The sequence below is a fragment of the Jaculus jaculus genome, chromosome 10, assembly GCF_020740685.1.
Source record: "Jaculus jaculus isolate mJacJac1 chromosome 10, mJacJac1.mat.Y.cur, whole genome shotgun sequence".
NCBI lineage: Eukaryota > Metazoa > Chordata > Mammalia > Rodentia > Dipodidae > Jaculus > Jaculus jaculus.
Genome location: NC_059111.1, coordinates 19,139,663 through 19,152,719, shown reverse-complemented (window position 1 = coordinate 19,152,719; position 13,057 = coordinate 19,139,663). Strand labels below are relative to the sequence as shown.

General features: G+C 37.5%; 1 protein-coding gene across 9 annotated transcripts in view; it reads left to right on the top strand.

The window, feature by feature from the left end:
- Nucleotides 1-13,057, top strand: part of Myo9a (myosin IXA) — a 231,482-nt gene that overhangs the window by 69,658 nt on the left and 148,767 nt on the right. For 8 of the 9 annotated variants that reach the window (XM_045160720.1, XM_045160724.1, XM_045160726.1 and 5 more), the window contains exons 6-8: nucleotides 1,198-1,254; nucleotides 5,369-5,466; nucleotides 11,616-11,742. In XM_045160720.1, coding sequence (XP_045016655.1) covers nucleotides 1,198-1,254; nucleotides 5,369-5,466; nucleotides 11,616-11,742 — 282 coding nt within the window. The remainder of the gene's footprint in view (nucleotides 1-1,197; nucleotides 1,255-5,368; nucleotides 5,467-11,615; nucleotides 11,743-13,057) is intronic. The other variant, XM_045160723.1, reaches the window with a different exon arrangement.

The following is a 13,057-nucleotide window of genomic DNA, read 5'->3' as shown; positions in this document are numbered from 1 at the left end:
CTGCCTCTTTCTCTCTCTGTCACTCTCAAATAAATAAATTAAAAATAAACCAAAAACTTAAAAAAAATGTAGTATTAGAGCTGGAGAGGTGGCTTAGTGGTTAAGGCGCTTGCCTGCAAAGTCAAAGGAGCACAGTTTGATTCCCCAGTACCGATGCAAGCCAGATACACATGTTGGCACATGTGTCTTTAGTGAGTTTGCAGTGGCTGGAAGTCCTGGCATGCCCATTCTCTCTCTCACTCTGCCTCTTTCTCTCTTTCAAATAAATAAATAAAAAAAATGTAACTATGGGAAAAATTCTTTGTGGCAATAAAAAAATTCTTATGAAGAACCTGTAATTAACTGATATATTGGTGAGCTAAAATTATAGTATTTATTTAGGTATGCAATGTAGTATAACTGGTATTTCTTTTAAAAAGTTTTTGGTACTTTCTATGATTTAAACTTTTTTTTATTAGTTGTTGACATACTTCATATGTAAACAGCACATGTTGGTAACATCCTTTCTCTCTTAATTTTAAAACTTCTTAGTAATATAAATTTCCTTAATTTTATATTAATGTATCAAAAAACTTGAAAGTTACATCACTTTCTGATTGAATACTAGATATTTTTATTGGACAGAATTAATTACTTTAAAAAATTGCTCATTCAGCTTCTGGGTGACTATTCTTTTAAAACAAGTAGTAATCACTGACAAGTGAGATGACATTTGTTAGTAATAAGAAAACTCAGAGAAGGGCATGGTGGCTCATACCTTGAATTCCAGCACTCAGAGGCAGAGTTAGGAGGGATCACCATGAGTTTGAGGCCACCCTGAGACAACAATGAATTCCAGCACAGCCTGGAGAAACCCTACTTCAAAAAGCCAAAAGGAAAAAAAAGCTTCCAGTGTTATTGTCCTTCTAGATCTTTGTTTAGTCAGTCAATAGCTAAGACACAGTGTTATGTCAATATTCAGTGAATATGGAAGCTAGCAGGACCACTGGGCTAGGCATGTATGAGTTGCATAGAATAATATATGATCTCCCAGAATCTGAATTTTTATTTAGTTGTTTCTTGTTTTAAGCTGCTCTGCAAAATAACTTTTCTTTGGATAGCCACATGCTACCTGTATAAATGCATCTATGAGATCATTAGAAAAGTATAATAACCATTCCTAGTAACTTCTGCTTTACTAATTTGCCTTACTTTCAGATAACAAAGAAACCCCTCAGACAGAGCTGGGATGATTATTACTATGATTCTGAGCCGGTCAGTACAAGTACCTAAATATATGTTCCTGTCAAAGGGACCTCACATAGATCATTTAAATCCATCTCGTAACTTAGAATAATGACCAGCTGAAATACCAACTTGGCTAGGAATGAAAAGAAATGATCAATTTTAATTTCCCAAATAATTGATTTGTATGAATGTAGTTTTTGGATTATAAACCAACTTACTATTTTTTGTATATTTTCTTAATGGCTAATCTATGTTGAACATTGATTTTCACAAACTGTGAATTGGCTGCATTTCTGATTCTTTGTATTGAGGTAGATCTGTATGAACTATGGTGTTTATTTCTTGAGATTTGTTTATTTATTTATAGTGCCAGTGATCAAACTTAGGACCTTGGGCATACTAGGCAAGCACTCTACCAGAGAGCTATGTTCCTAACCTGAGATTTATTTATTTGGTAGTTTTATTACCTACATATTATAAGTAGTTATTCTAATTTGAAAAAATTATATTCTGTCCATTTCATATGTTAGGATCTTTTACACAATGGCTTCATGTTTATTTTTTCTTTTGTTTTAAAAAATATTTTATTTATTTGAGAGAGAAAGAGGCAGATAGAGAGAGAGGGATAGAGAATGTGTGTGCCAGGGTCTTCAGCCACTGCAAATGAACTGCAGACACATGTGCCACCTTGTACATCTGGCTTATGTGGGTACTGTAGAATTGAGCCTGGGTCAACTGCTAAGCCATTTCTCCAGTCCTATTTTTTTTTTAATAGCAAGTATTGCCTTATTAAAAGTTTGTCTGTTCTCCTTTTGGGGAGCTGGAGGGAGAGGACACAGTTTGAGTGTCCAAGGGGGAAAAAAAAGTTTTCAAGTTAATTATTGAAATTCATGTAAGTAAGATTACTTTGCATTTCAAATTTGGTGGCATAAAGTTATATGTGACATAATATAATGAGTAAATTTAACCATAAATAATACAAAAATTCCTTCAGATGCAAAGGGCTGAGAACACAGATATACTTACTTGTATTTATTAACTAACTAATGAATTAATTTATTAAATATTTCTCTTGGAAACATAGCATGTTTTAGTCATTGCTTTCAGAAACCTTCATTTTTCTCATTGCATGTGATCTTAAACTCTGTTAATTGCAAAATTAGCCTGTGCCATAGTTGTGAAGGACCTGTATGTATGGATGTTAATTTTTTTTCCTCAAAACAGTTTAATTGCATTACCATTTCATAATTGAAGTTTTGATTTCAGCTTCAATATTCTGGGAAATACCAGCTATTTAGTTTGTAGATTTTTTGATGAATTTTACTAGAAAGAGCTTATTTTTCAGATCTCTGAAACAGCTCCTCCTTCCATCTTTCATTTATTACTTCATATGGGTTATGCATACTCTTTGAGAGCGGAGCTAGCACTGTCAGCTCATACTGCAGATATGAGTTAATTACTTGTGCAGACCTTGTAGTGACTGTGAACTGATCTGCCTTGGTTCAGAGTTAGAATAATTCTTCAGAGTTGGGGCTATGAAGTAGATTGACTTGACCTGAATAATGACTCAGTCATTCACTGATTTTTTTAGACCTTCAGCAAATCACTTTTTGTTGTTGTTGTTCCTATCATTTACTTCAAGGAAATAATGCTCTTTGGCCAGCTCAGCACACAGCAATTAAGGAAGACACCTGATTGTTAACCTCTGGTATGCACATGCATAAACCCACATAACCCACATGTGCACGCATGTGCATGCACACCACACACAAGTATGTGAAAAAAATATGGTCTTAATTAAAACAATTTTTTAAATTATTTTTATTTATTTGAGAGCTACAGACAAAGAGGCAGGTAGAGAGAAAGAGAGAGAATGGCACTCCAGGGCCTCCAGCCACTGCAAACAAACTCCAGATGCGTACGCCCCCTTGTGCATCTGGCTAACGTGGGTCCTTGGGAATCGAGCCTGGAACTGGGGTCCTTAGGCTTCACAGGCAAGCGCTTAACCGCTAAGCCATCTCTCCAGCCCATTATTATTTTTTTTTTTTCAAATAAGCACATGAAGATCTTGATCAAGTGCTGAACACCGAGTGCTAGAAAATGATGCCATTTTTGTAGCCAATATTTCTTTTTCTTTATGGGGGAAGGAGGTTTTACTTCAGCCCAGGGTGACCTGGACCTCAACTCACAGTCATCCCCTACCTCAGCCTCCCAAGTTCGGGGACTAAAGGCATGTGATTACCTCATTCTATTTTATATAATTATCATTTGAACTTTGATTGCTTTATGGTTCTTTTTCTTTTCCTTTTAAAAATATTTTATTTATTGATTAGAGAGAGAGAAGCAGATAGAGAATGGGTATGCCAGGCACCTCCAGACACATGCACCACCTTGTACATCTGTCTATATGTGGGTACAGGGGAATCGAACCTAGGTACTTTGGCTTTGCCAACAAGCGCCTAAACTGCTAAGCCATTGCTCCAGCACTGTGGTTCTTCTTACAAGTGAATCAATTAACTATTCTGAGGGTCTCTTAATTTATTCTTTCTTGTTAGCTTTTCCTCATAGTGTATTTGGGGACAAAATAAATTTTGCTTTTCTGTGAGTGATAAACGTATCTGACTAGCATTATAGGGAGAGAGGATTATTAAAGGACTGCCATGTAATGGTCCCAAAGAGATCTGTGGTGAATCACTCGGTACAAGAAACCTGTTATTTTTCCATTGTATGGTGATTTAATTTATTTAAAAAGTTATCTCACCAAATTAGCTGGGCGTGGTGGTGTACACCTTTAATCCCAGCAATCAGCAGGCAGAGGTAGGAGGATCTCTGTGAGTTCGAGGCCACCTTGAGACAACATAGTGAATTCAAAGTCAGCCTGAGGTAGAGACCCTACCTTGGGGAAAAAAAAAAGTTACCTTACTAAATTAAAGGAGCAATGTTGGGACCTGCAATGACTGTTAGATAGATATTTAGTAAATACAGATTTTCTGTCTTCATTTGTGATAATATATTCAAGTAAAAATTATCTTTATTGTTATCATGAGCATATAATTATCTTTTATATATAATTAGCATTTGAAATACTGATAATATATGGGTTTTCCTTTTGTCATTGTTTCTTTCCTTCTCTCCTGTCCTACCTCACTGTCTATCTGTTTCATTTTAAACCTTTTTGTGTTTTTCCCTACCTTCCACCTTGTTTTTGATGGAGTCTTTTTATTTTTATTTTTTAAATTTATTTACGAGCAGAGAAAGAATGGGTGTGTCAGAGCCTCCAGCTACTGCAGATGAACTCCAGATGCATATACCACTTTGTACATCTGGCTTTACAAGGAAGGGTACTGGGAGATCGAACCCAGGTTGTTAGTCTTTGCAGGCAAGAGTCTTAACTGCTGAGCCATCTCTTCACCCCCAGAGTTGCTGTTTCTTTCACCAGGCCTATTAGCCAGCAAGGTTCAGAATTCTGACTCCACCTCCCTTCTTGGCTAGGATTCCACACTTGAGCTGTGTGTCTAGAAGTTTTGTGCATCTAAATTTGGGTTAGGCTCTGTAACCATTGAGCCATCTACCTCCCCAGATCTTCCTTTCCTCCCTACCTTTATCCCTATCTCTTTCCCCTTTCCTCTTTCCGTTTTTCCTCTTTTCTTCCCTTTCTGCCCCCTCCCTTTGCTCCTCTACATTCTATTCCTCTTCCTCTCTCCCTCTCCTGTCCCTGTTTTTCTCTCTCTTACTAGAATTTAGTTCAGTGCCTTGCATGTAATGGGTCTTTGTTAAATATTTGTTGAATACATATTTGATTATGAAATTGAGCACTCTTAAATGCTTTGAAACTTTAGAATTACTTAAACTCAAACTTGGTGGCAGCATATTTTAAGTACTGCTGCTTTCTGCCTTGTCACCCTTGCCACCCTTGTGTTAGTGATTGTAAGGAGGAAAGGGTGCTAGTAGTATTGTCAGGTAGGGTTACTTTGCATACCTGATGAAAACAAGAGGCCTCATGTGTTTTACTATGATAAATGTTCTAGTAGCTCTAATTTGCACTTATGTAGGGTCATACTTATCTTAAATGAACATTTATGAATGTCCCACATTTTCTAGTAGCTAAACTTAACAACCCCCTCCCCTTTATCTTAAACAGGATTGCTTCATGGTGGAGGGAGAAGATTTGAAGCATGATTTTGAACGCTTACAATTGGCCATGGAGATGGTAGGATTTCTTCCCAAGACACGAAGACAGTGAGTTTATTTATTTTACTTGTTTATTACAAATCATTATGTGCCTGAGACATTTTTATTCCTTTGTTCTTTTTAATTAATTTATTTTTAGATGTGTGTGGGGGTAGGTGGTATGGAAGGGTATGTAGTATATGCCATATATGTGCGCTTGAAGTGCCTCCTACATTCTTCTGTGGCGGGGTCCTTTGCCTGTGATGGCTTTCATGGGATGTCACAATGCTCTTCCACCTTGTCTTGTTTTGAGGTGGAATTTCTTTTTATTGGTTCTGAAGGTAATGGGCCTCTGTGATTCATCACTTTCTGCTCCTCTTTGGGACTAGAGTTACACGCATATGTGGCCATATGTCCAGCTGCTTTATGTGGGATATGAGATTTGAACTGTGGCAACCTCAGCCCTCTTGCTTGCGTAGGATGAACATTTAACTGCTGAACCATTTCTCCATTCCTTCCTTGGCTCTTTAACTAGCTTTGTAACTAGTAGTACTAATCTGTTACTTCAGTTATCTTACGTTTTGATTTAGGTTCCTCTCTATTGTCATACATTCTTTGAGAATCTAATAAAAGCTAGAGCTCTTCATTGGAAATCTGTACATTCATAAACATTTGCACATAATCTTGGGAATTTGTGGCATCCCTAAAGCCTATCCATGGACATTACTTAGAAGCGATTACTTTATTACACTATTCCTATAGCACCTCATTTTTTTGTATCGGTGATCTTAATGTTGTGTTAAACAGATTGGTAAAACCATTTTCTATGTATATTAAATTTATATGTGTGCTGTTGCATTAAAAATTCTTTGTTTGTGGACATAGCTTGGGTAGAAGAATGCTTACCCTTTGTGCAAAGACCCTCAGGTCCATCTCTAGCAGCAGAATTCCCTCTTTCCCTCAGAACACTACAGAACCTTTATTCATGATAAATATAAGCAAAACGGAAATTAAAAATTTGTGTTAAATTAAAATTGTTAATGATACAGTCTTATCTCCCACCAGAGAAAATGTTTTAAAATAAATGTATGTATGTATGTGTTAAAGCAGAGTCTTTCTGTAGCCCAGGCTGACCTAGAATTCACTGTGTAGTCTCAGGGTGTCCTTGAACTCGCAGTGATTCTCCTGCCTCTGCCTCCCAAGTACTGGGATTAAAGGTGTATGCCACCACACAGACTGTCTTTTTTATTTTTAATTTTTGGTTTTTCAAGGTAGGTCTTACTCTAGCCCAGGCTGACCTGGAATTCACTATGTAGTCTCAGGGTGTCCTTGAACTCGCAGTGATTCTCCTGCCTCTGCCTCCCAAGTACTGGGATTAAAGGTGTATGCCACCACACAGACTGTCTTTTTTATTTTTAATTTTTGGTTTTTCAAGGTAGGCCTTACTCTAGCCCAGGCTGACCTGGAATTCAATATGTAATCTTAGGGTGGCTTTGAAGTCATGGTTGTCCTACCTGTGCTTCCCAAGTGCTGGGATTGAATGAGTGCACCACCATGCTTGGCTTTAGGCTGTCTTTTGTACTTCCTGATTTGACTATATCTTGTCTTGCAAATGTTGGGAAAAAAATATGTTCTATTGTGCTTCTTCCTTGTTACATAGCTTTCATTTTCAGGTAGTCCCTTATAGAAATTTTGTATTTTATTTATTTATTTTTTATTTATTTGACAGAAGGAGAGGGAGGGGGGGAGGAAGAGAAACAGAATGGGCGCGCCAGGGCCTCCAGTCACTGTAAACGAACTCCACATGCATGTGCCCCCTTGTGCATCTGGCTAATGTGGGTCCTGGGGAATTGAACCTGGGTCCTTTGGTTTTGCAGGCAAACTTCTTAACTGCTAAACCATCACTCCAGCCACTAGTCTTATTCTCTACAATAGTATGTTGGTCTTTGAACATTTTGAATTTTCTCCATTTGGAATGAATTTTCTATTTTTTTAAAATTTTATTGACAACTCCCATAATTACAGATAATAAACCATGATAATTCCTTCTCCCACTTTCCACTTCACAAACCTGTTCTCCATCATATCCCCTCCCCCTCTGAATTAGCCTCTCTTATTTTGATGTCATCATCTTTTCCTCCTATTATGAGGGTCTTATAGTGCCAGGCATCGTGTCTCCTTTCCACTCATTCAAATATTTTCAGTGTTTGATAGAAAATATACTATGTGTACTGCCACTCCCCTCTTCTGTGACCATGATGATCTTTGCTAATAAATCATAGCATGCTTTCCTACTAATCTAGACCACTTTAGAAGCTCTTATCAGGCAGGCTTGAATTCTGGAATGTGAATTGCAAGCTGTTTTTACTTTAGATAAGATCTTGTTATGTAGCTCAGACTGCCTTCAAACGTGGTCCTTCTGCCTCAGACTCCCAAGTGGTGGGATTATAAGCATGTGCCATTATACCCAGAAAAACTGGATTTTTCAAAAATTTAATGTTAAGATTTTTTAAATGAAAATTTCAGTTATTATTCTATGTTTATGACATCTGTATTTTAAAGGTACCTTCTCTTTAGTAATTACTTTTTATCTCTGAATGCATCACTAAAAGCTTTTTGAGAATGAGGATTGTTACTCATATTTTAAAATCATTTACTATTGATTTATATTACATTATATTATTTATGTAATATTATTGCTGGAAAATAGTATCACATACTTATGTGTGAGAACATTAATGTGCTGATTATTGAACCCAAAGTAATACAAGTAGGCCATGAATTTGTGATTTTTGTGTTTTTATTTCTGGTAATTTTCACAGTGCTTTAGTAAATTTACTTTCTAATTATTTCAGAATCCTTTATTATAATTATCCCTTTATTTCTGAAAAATTTTAAATTACTTGAGGAGGTAGACTTGTGAATTAGATGTTGAATCAGTATCTCTCAAAGTGGATCTTCTTCCAAAAGCAGTATCTTTGTTGTGTTTAAAATATTTCCTAATTTTGCAAAGTCAAATTTCACACAAGTATAAAATTTTCAACTAGACAGAATTGTAGGATGATACATTTTTATAAGTTGCTCATATGTTCCTAAAGAAATAACTTGATAAGGTGACATATATATATTTTAGGACATTCTTGAAAGATTTTTTTCAATTAAAATTTTTTTTTATATTTTATTTTTATTTATTTAACAGAGAAAGGGGAGGGGAGAAGAGAATGGGCGCACCAGGGCCTCTAGCCACTGCAGACCAACTCCAGATACATGTGCCCCCTTGTGCATCTGGGTTCCGTGTGCCCTGGGGAATCAAACCTAGGTCCTTTGGCTTTATAGGCAAATGCCATAACTGCTAAGCTATCCCTCCAGCCCCTGCAAAGGTGTTTTTTTTTTTTTTGTTTGTTTGTTTTTGTTTTTTAGGTTTTTTGAGATAGGATCTTACTCTAGCTCAGGCTGACCTGGAATTCACTATGGAATCTCAGGGTGGCCTGGAACTCATGGCGATCCTCCTACTTCTGCCTCCCGAGTGCTGGGATTAAAGGTGTGTGCCACTATGCCCGGCCCTGCAAAGGTTTTTAAAGGCGTTTTTAGCTGTGTTAAATGTCAAATAAGTTAAGGGCACAGTCTGTTCTCAGCTATGTGGACGAGATCCTTTGCAACCTCTGAGACACATTAGTGTGTTACAGATGTCAAATGTAGTAGTGATTAGGAATGATAAAGTAAAAACAAAGAGTTTTGGGTAGTTTGTAAAGGGAAGATCATATGATTAGGATATAGGATGATTTATGTGAAATAAAAGTGAACATCAGAGTATGTTTACAGAATGTTCAAGTAAAAGATAGGAAATGAGCATAGTAAGTTTCCTGAGTAAGCTGGGGTTGGTAAGATAGTAGTGCCCAAGTGAAGGAATCAGTTCTAACTGAAGGGCATGTGCTTCCATATACACAAGGGGAGTGTATCAAGGAGGATCACATTGAAAGAAAGGGGCCTGATATTAGGTAATGTATCCCACTTCCCTCATAATTTAAAGGGCACTATAAAAAGATGTAGGGAACATTTAAAATACAATCAATTGGGCTGGAGAGTTGGCATAGCAGTTAAGGCGCTTGTCTGCAAAACTGAAAATGCATGTTCGAATCTCCAGGTCCCATTTAAGCCAGATGTACAAGTGACATAAGCGTGCAGTGTTGCAAATGCACACAGGGGTTGCATGCATCTGGAGTTTGTCTTTGCCTCTCTCGCAAATAAAAATATAATAATTAATCATTAAAAAGTCATCTAGACTAGGTGTGGTGGCGCACACCTTTAATCCCAGCATTGAGGAAGCAAAGTTAGGAAGATCGCTGTCAGTTTGAGGTCACCCTGAAACTCCATAGTGAATTCCAGGTTAGCTTGGGTTAGAGTGAGACCCTGCCTTGAAAAACAAAACAAAAAAAGTCATCTGGTAGCCAGGCCATGATGGGGCATGCCTTTAATCCCAGCATTTGGGAGGCAGAGCTAGAAGGATTGCCACAAGTTCTAACCTAGCCTGAGAGCTCATAGTGAATTCCAGGCCAGCTTGGCTAGGTTGAGACCTTACCTTTAAAAAAAAAAACAAAAACAAAAACAAAAGAGTCATCTAGGGACTGGGGCAGATGGCTCAGTGGTTAAAGGCACTTTTTTTGCAAAGCTTTGATGGCCCGGGTTCGATTCCGTAGAACCCATATAAACCAGCCACACAAAGTGGCACGTGTGTTAGGAGCTCATTTGCAGTGGCAGAAGGCCCTAATTTGTCATTTTCTCTCTCTCTTTTTCTCACAAACAAATATTAGAAAAATAAAATGTACCCTTAAAAGGGTATTTTATTTTTATTTATTTATTTGACAGAGAGAGGCAGAATGGGGGGGGGGGGGGGGGAGGGAGGGAGGGAGGGAGGGAGGGAGGGAGGGAGGGAGGGAGGGAATGAATGAATATATGGGCATGCTAGGGCCTTCTTGCCACAGCAAATAAATTTCAGATGCATGTGCCACCTTGTCCTTCTGGCTTTATGTGGGTACTGGCAAACCAAACCTGTATCCTTTTGCAGACAGGCGCCTTAACTGTAAGCCATCTCTCTAGTCCAAAATGTACTTTTATTTTATTTGAGAGAGAGAATGGGCACTCAGTCACTGCAAACAAACTCCACAAGCATGCGCCACGTTGTGCAACTGGCTTACATGGGTCCTGGGGAATTGAACTTGGGTCCTTCTCACTCTAGTCCAGGCTGACCTGAAACTCACTCTGTATTCTCAGGGTGGCTTTGAACTCATGGTAATCCTCCTACCTCTGCTTCCCAAGTGCTGGGATTAAAGGTGTGTGCCACCATGCCCAGCTCAAATTGCACTCTTTAAAAAGAAAAAAGTCACTTGACATATCTGGTAAAATATATTTTAAAAAGCTTTCTGTTAGAGTCAGGTTTGTGTTGCTGTGGACGAAATCATTTGACCAAGAGCAGCTTGTGGGGAAAAAAGGGTTTATTTTGGCTTATAGACATGAGGGGAAGCTCCATGACGGCAGGGGAAAATGATGGCATGAGCAGAGAGGCTGGACGTCACTCCCTGGCCAACATCAGGTGGACAACAAGAACAGGAGAGTGTGCCAAACACTGTCAAGGGGAAACTGGCTATAATATCCATAAGCCCGCCCTCAACAATATTCTGCCTCCAGGTGGTGTTAATTTTCAAATCTCCATCATTTGGGAACCTAGCATTCAGAATGCCTAAGTTTATGTGGGTCACCTAAATCAAACCACTATAGTTACTTTTGGAAATTTTATTTCAGTGTATCTGAACTAGAACAAGGAAAAGGTATTCAAGGCAGGTAGAATATCATTTAGAAGTAACATTTAGAAAGGCATGGACTTTTTGAGCACTGCAGTAAATTTAGGCAATAAGTCACCTTGAAAGAGTTTTCTAATTAATGCTATAATATTAAGGTCATGTAAAATATATTTTTTTCATGGTGGCACAAATCTTTAGTCCCAGGCTTTGGGAGGCAGAGGTATATGTAAACTATTTTAATACCTGACATACAGTAAATAGTAAACTTTGGTTACTTAGTATTATTTTCTGAAGCATTAATATTACATAAGTTATATTATATAAGTTGTCTGGTTTGTTTGCTTAGCTAGGATTTTGGAATGAAATGAGCTTTGAGAATGCAGCTTGTACAGGCTATAATCTGTGCTTTTATTTTTACAGGATATTCTCCCTTCTCTCAGCAATACTGCATTTGGGTAACATTTGTTATAAAAAGAAGACGTACCGGGATGACTGTATTGATATCTGCAATCCTGAAGTTTTGCCTGTTGTCTCACAATTATTAGAAGTGAGTCAGTAATTCTCCATTGGGTCATGTGTTATTTTTGTTATACACACACACACACACACACACACACACACACACACACATTATATATATAATATATGTTATATATATAATGTGTGTGTGTGTATGTTGTTCTTGACCAGATTCCCCTTCACATGGGCTCTGATTTCTTCTATGCTCCTTCATCCAACACACCAGGGAAACGTGCTTATACGCTAACTTGTGTATATGCACACAGCTATAAAGCTTGCCATATGTAACCATTTGTTATCTAAGCACGATATCATATTACTGTCTCTTAAAATTCATTCCCACATGGATCGTTGTGGCTTTTCTTTTTGCACATCTATAAATTCCCACCCAATAATGAGGAATGTTTCTGTCAACCTCTGCCACCTAGCAGTGTGCATTTAACAGTAGTATTGGATTTGCAACCTATATCCCTATGGAAAATAACCTTTTGATTTTAAGAAAAAAATATCTTTATTCATTTACGAGAGAGAGGGGGGTGGGGAGAATATGGGTGCTCCAAGGCTTCTAGCCCTGCAGACGAGCTCCAAATGCATGCGCCACCATGTGTATATGGTTTATATGGGTACTGGGAATTGAATCTGGGTCCTTAGGTTTTGCAGGAAAGTGCCTTAACCATTAAGCTATGTTTCTAGCTCCTGTTTTGACTTTTTAAATTAGAGTATAGTTCTTAGAGATGGTTCCTTTTTGTATAGGTTCCATTTACTTCCAGAGTTGCTTAGTGTATTGTCTTTTCCTCCAACCTCCTTTGTTGATATTATTTCATATATTTGTTATACGCCTAGAGTCTCTAATCATAACCTGCATTTTTTTCCCCCTGGAACTCCCTTCTGTTTTAAATAATTCCTTGAGTTTACATATATTCTGGTTCTTCTTTGTGCTGAATGGGCTTGTAATATATTCATGTGTCTACCACTATGGTTTCATACATTTCAGTGTGATTGCTCTAAAACTCCTCTGCTTTACTGGTCAATCCTTTACCCTAAACTGCTAGCAGCCACCATTACATTTACTGTGTGTACAGATTTGCTGTTTCCAGAATGTAATATAATTGTAATCATACAGCTTACAATTTTTTTAGACATGCTTGTTTTATTTGGAAGTACACATTTAAGATGCTTCCATTTCTTTGTGGCTTGAAAGAATTTCTTTTTAAAAAAGTGTGTGTGTATGTATACATGTATGTATGAATGAGTGTGTATGTACACATGCATGTGCTATATATATAAAGGTTAGAAGACAACCTCAAGATAATGGCTCTTCTAACATTTTTTTTTTTTTTTTT